The sequence below is a fragment of the Nansenia antarctica genome (assembly GCF_963989245.1).
Source record: "Nansenia antarctica genome assembly, chromosome: 4".
In the NCBI taxonomy this organism is placed as follows: Eukaryota; Metazoa; Chordata; class Actinopteri; order Argentiniformes; family Microstomatidae; genus Nansenia; species Nansenia antarctica.
The window spans coordinates 23783287-23789048 of NC_137689.1; the positions used below are offsets into that span (position 1 = coordinate 23783287).

The 5762-nt window shown below is 42.4% G+C and overlaps 1 protein-coding gene across 1 annotated transcript; it reads left to right on the plus strand.

Moving 5' to 3' along the window:
- Nucleotides 1-1022: 1022 nt before the first annotated feature.
- Nucleotides 1023-3722, plus strand: smtlb (somatolactin beta; the record flags this gene model as incomplete). The annotated part of the gene is made up of 5 exons (XM_080529270.1): nucleotides 1023-1038; nucleotides 1808-1986; nucleotides 2503-2616; nucleotides 2809-2988; nucleotides 3522-3722. 5 exons carry the CDS (start codon nucleotides 1023-1025, stop codon nucleotides 3720-3722), a joined length of 690 nt encoding a protein of 229 aa, XP_080385396.1.
- Between the last annotated feature and the right edge of the window lie 2040 nt (nucleotides 3723-5762).

Sequence of the window (5762 nt, forward strand, 5' to 3'; positions counted from 1 at the left end):
TGGCAGGTTTGTTGTGGTGCCATGTTCTTTCCATTTGATTATGATGGATTTGATGGTGCTCCTGGGGATCAACAAAGATTTTGATTTTTTTATTCTAACCCAACCCTGACTTGTACTTCTCAACAACTTTGTCTCGGACTTGTTTGGAGAGTTCCTTGGTCTTCATGGCAGTGTTTGGTTGGTGGTGCCTCTTGCTTAGGTGTTGCAGCCTCTGGGGTATATACTGACAGATCATGTGACACTTAGACTGCATACAAGTGGACTTCATTTCACTAATTATGTGACTTCTGAAGGTAATTGGTTGCACCAGAAGTTTTTAGGGGCTTCATAACAAAGGGGGTGAATACATATGCACATGCCAATTTTCAGTTCTTTATTTTATTTAATTCTTTTTTTATATATATATTTCTCATTTCATTTAAAAACTAACACTATTTTGTGCAGATTCATCAAATAAAATTCTGATTAAAAAAATGTTTAAATTACAGGTTGTAATGTAATAAAATAGGTAAAAAGCCAAGGGGGGTGAATACTTTTGCAAGGCACTGTAGATGTATAAACTTGTTGTTTGAGCAATTTTCTCTCTCCAAAAGTATGACTCTATGAACGTGCCCTCGCGAAACAATAAATTTTCACACAAATGGATGTTACACACTCTACGGTACATTGAGATGATGTAAATAAAGTCACGACCCATGGCGGAGAATCATTTCATGTCTACAGTATTACATTGAAAGGATTAAGTGAGACTCCAACTGGTCCACCTATTGTAGTACATTAAGGCAAGCCTCTTCTGTCTAGTATCATTGGTATTCATTATCCGCTCTTTTATTCCAGGTTAAGACAATGCATAAAATCAAGAGAAGAAATCTGTCTGCAAAGATCAACTTACCCCCTCTTACGTACCACCAGGCCCCTCTGTATCATTCATAATGTCTACGATCATATAAAACCACCATTGGAACCTTCAGAGAACAAGGTAGGTTAGCCGGAGTGTGTTTTGGTGCTTCTAAACCAACAAAATGAACAAGAACAAAGGTAGGCTACCCCATCCTCCATGGAAATGATTACAAACTCTGAGTGTCCTCAGAATAAAAAAGAATAATACAAAAAAAAGTACATGAAAGATCTGTGCATGAAAGGGGTTGCTGTCTATTCATCTAACCACAGCATCAAAACAAAGAGAGTTTCAAAGATGCCTGTGTATCATCGTGCGTAAGATTGTGATAATTGATCAACGGATTATTACTGCTATATTCATCCTTTCAATTAATAATATGATATATTGGATACTGAATATTTGACCTTTATACATACATATGTATAGTGAACTTTTGACTCATGTTGACTTTCTCCGGCTACTGTTGTTGCAATAACACATTCCTGCATATATGGAGAGGTGAAAGGTTAGCTATGATCTGCATATGTAGAGGTGAGAGGTTACCTCTTCTGAGTATATGGAGTGGCAAAAGGTTACATCTGGTTTAAAGATTGAGAGGTGAAAAGATGGGTACAAACAAGTGATTTGGGAATAAAAAGGCTGTCGACAGAGGAGATCTTTGCATTTTTCTCTGCCCTATGTCGTGTGTAGAGTATCTCTCTCTGTGCATATGATTTCGAAGTTCAAGTTCAGTCAACTTGGCATAATAAAATGAGCCCAGAATTAATTTTGCTTTCTTGAATACAGAATATGTACTATGCTAGATTGTGAGTAACCATAGGAACTCAGGTTTGGAGTGGGGTTTTCCTCCAAAGTCATGAAGAGCGGCAATATCATGTGTTTTCCTGTGTGTTGTGTGCCTCATAGCTCTGCAAGGCTGTATGTTACTGCTGCTCTGGCCCTGCCAGGGAGTTATGGGATACCCGGTGGACTGCCATGATCCAGGAAGGGTACAGTGCACAATATCCTTGGAGAAGCTCCTAGACCGGGCCATCCAACATGCGGAGCTCATCTACATGGTCTCAGAGGAGTCTCTCACCTTTTTTGTAAGTAGAGCAGATAGACTTCCTACGGTTCTTAAAGGAACCCCATCTATGCAGGTCTCCCCTCGTCCCCTTATGATCCAGTGATTGATTATTTGATATCGACCTATGCTCCAGGGTCTAGAAGATGGATATGAATCATATTTTCATAAAGATATTCAAACATTGATTGTTGTAAGGTCAGTGTTGCTGAGAGATTGATGAGTAATGTTAGATGTGTACAATTATACTATTTTGCTATTGCTATTATCTGAATCAAAAAAGCAATTTCATATGATGTGAAGAGAGAAAAAAAAGACAGACATATGCTTTCGCTGTTACAATTCAGTCACACAAGTCTCATTTAGAAAGCTCAGTATGACCATTGAAAAGGAAGTGTGTGAACGCTAGATGAAAATTGATCGCAACGCAAATGCGTCTCATCGTCAACAGATGGCTTTCACTGGAAGAGCTCTTGCTACGTGCCAGTCTTTGTTACTGCTTGCTTACTTTGTTCTCTTTTTTCCCGGCTCCATGTAGGAGGATATGTTCATTCCCTTCAACGTGCGAACATCACTGACTCACACAGGAAATGTCTGTACTACCAGCACCCTAACCTCCCCTACCTCAAGAAGTGAGGTCCAACAAAACTCTGTAAGTGACAGTGAACTGACAGGGAAGCTACGGATGTGTTACTGTATGTGTATGCTGGCCTTGAAAAGAATTAATGAAATACACAATGAATCGTTTTTATACAATCTCATTGATATGTTTTTTGGATTACTGCATAGTGCTGTACTGTAAGAGCTGAATGTCATGCTGCTGGGACATCTCTTGTAACTGCAGGACCAGTGGCTTCTTCACACCATCCTGTTCCTGATCAGGTTCTGGATTGATCCTTTAGTCAACCTGCAGACTTCGTTGGATCGCTATGACAACGCTCCCCTGGCACTGATCACCAAGTCCCGGTGGATGTCAAGCAAGCTGATCAACCTGGAACAAGGAGTGACAGTCCTTATCAAAAAGGTCAGAGTCAGAACATCCAACACGATACTCTCCGTGCGAGGTCTTAACACAACGTGGTGGATCACTGTCACAACACACCGGGTTATATCTCACACTTAATTATTGTTGAATGCCCCTCTCGCTTTCTCTCTCTCTCTCCCTCTCTATTTCTCTTCCCCTCTCTCTCTTTCTTTCTTTCTCACTGTCTCTCCCTCTTTTTCCATCTCTCTCCCCCTCTCTTTCTTTCTCTCTCTCTCCTTCGCTCTATCTCTCCCTCTCTCTCTCTCTCTCTCTCTCTCTCTCTCTCTCTCTCTCTCTCTCTCTCTCCTCCCCTCTCTCGTTCTTTGTCTCTCACTCTCTCTTCCTCTCTCTCCATCTCTCTCCCCCTTGCTCTATTGCTCCATCTCCCTCCTTTTCTCTCTCCATCTCTCTCTCTCTCCATCTCCCTCTCCCTCACTCTATCTCTCTCTCTTTTCCCCCCTGGTTCTCTTTCTTTCTCTCTCTCTCCCTCTTTATCTCTCTAGTGTTAATCTGTCATTTCTCTTGTCCATCAGATGTTTGGAGATAGTACCGTAAATTTGGTGCAGAAAAACGAGACCCTGGCTGACAACCCAGTGCACTCTGACCTAGTGGAGTCAGTGCTCAGGGACTACAGCCTACTGGCCTGCTTCAAAAAAGACACCCATAAGATAGAGACCTTCCTGAAACAGCTCAAGTGTCGGCAGACAAATGGACTCGGCTGCTCTCTGTTATAAGAGATAGGGAGAGACTCCCCAGTGCTCAACTTATGCCCTTACCTGACCGCCTGGAATGAACACTGTCCCCTACAAACATTACGCTATTCTTCCCCCGAAAAGGTAATCTGATTTCTATACTGCATGCTAAAGTTCAACAAATGTGCCTTGTAAATTACTTAATGGGACGGTTCGGCCTATTTTCATGTTTAAGTGAAATATCATCTTACCCTGAGTTGTCCTTATAGGCTAGTAGTGAAAGCTTCTATTGTACTCTCTTGTTACCGCAGCGTAAGCAGTTAGCAGCGTCCTCTCCAATATACAGGATTCTAACAGAATGAAGTTAGCATTGTTGAAATGACATATCAAAGTCTTCTCTGAGAAACTTTCAAACAAAGTTAGCCTTGACTGCTGTAGCAAAGTGGAGAACAGAGAACCAGAGCACCTTTACTACTGGCCTATGAGGACAACTTCAAGCCTCTTCTCAAGAAAGCAACTCTTGACCCATCTTCTGTCCACAACTACAGACCGGTAATCCCTTCTCTCCTTCTTATCAAAAACCCTTGAACGTGCTGTATCTCGCCAACTGTCTCACTATCTCCTTCAGAACAACCTCCTTGACCCCCACCAATCCGGCTTTAACGCTGGGCACTCTACTGACAATGCTCTCCACTCCGCTTGAGCTTCCTCCCTCTCCTCTGTTCTTATTCTCCTGGACCTGTCTGCTGCCTTCCACACAGTCAACCACCCCATCCTTCTCTCTACCCTCTGAGAAATGGGCATCTTTGGCTCTGTACTCTCCTGGTTTGCATCCTACCTGGCTGATCGCTCTTACCAGGTGACGTGGGAGGATCGCTGTCCTCTCCATAGACCCACACCATTGGGGTCCTCCAGGGCTCCATCCTAGGGCCCCTACTGTTCTCCCTCTACACCAACAGGCGGCCCACGGGCCACATCAGGCCCGCCAAAGCTTCCCATCTGGCCCGCAGAATATTCATGTTTTTTTTTTTTGGAGGAGGGGGTTATATTAATGAATTCAGAAAATGTGAGGAGGGAAAAAATGTGTTCGGGTATTTAGAATATCTAGCATTTGTTTCTTCCAATATTGAAGTAACCCCAAAACCAATTGGCCTACCTCACTCAATACATGCGTTCGACCCACAGGTTCTAAAGAGAAAAGTCATATTATATTAAGTTATAAATCCATCTGTCAGCTTATTATTGGCGAGTAGCCTACACGGCCCCATGTAGGAGGAGTCAGACCTGCCTCATTCACAAAGCTGCAACCTTGCTTCACTGGTTGTGCACTGAATGCCCTCTCTTGTCCAGTTAAAGTTTGGTTAATAATTCCACAGGCATGTCCATATCCAGCTTTCAGGCTCACAATCCTTCTGCGACGGGCCTCTGACTGGTCAGGGTATGACTCTTAGAAAGCTGCATGCCTTGTGTAATTGTGACGGTGAACATTGTATTATTTTGCAACAGCTGCCTTTTCAGTGCAGAAGAGGCATACAGGTTTAGCGTTACTGAAAGTTGACAAGATGAATGCGTACTTGTCAGTCCATTTTTCATTAAAGCTGCAGTTTTTCCACGTCAGTGAGTTGGACTGATGATCAGAAGGTCATGAGTTCAAATCCTGCATGAAACACCACCACTAGTGTACCTTTGGGTCAGGCACTTAGCCTTAAATTACCCCAGGGAGAATGTCCCTGTAATCTCTAATTGTAAATTGTTTTGGATTAAAAGTGTCTGCTAAATGGTCAATTATTATTTTAATTGACAAAAGTGAAGCCAAAATATCTCAATCGCTCCCTGGTGGCTGGCTGCAGCAGTGTTAGGAGTCTGTTCACACTGATATAGGCTAATAAACATTAATAACATGAATATGCTAATTAGGCCTAAATAAATAAGAAAATATGAATATATATAGATAGATTTTAAAGTCTGGCCCCCACCGTGTATGCTTAGAAAAATTCTGGCCCTTGAACAAATGTAATTGGTGACCCCTGCTGTATACCAAGTCTGCTTGGACGTCAGCCCACCACCTCAAGCTCAACTTTA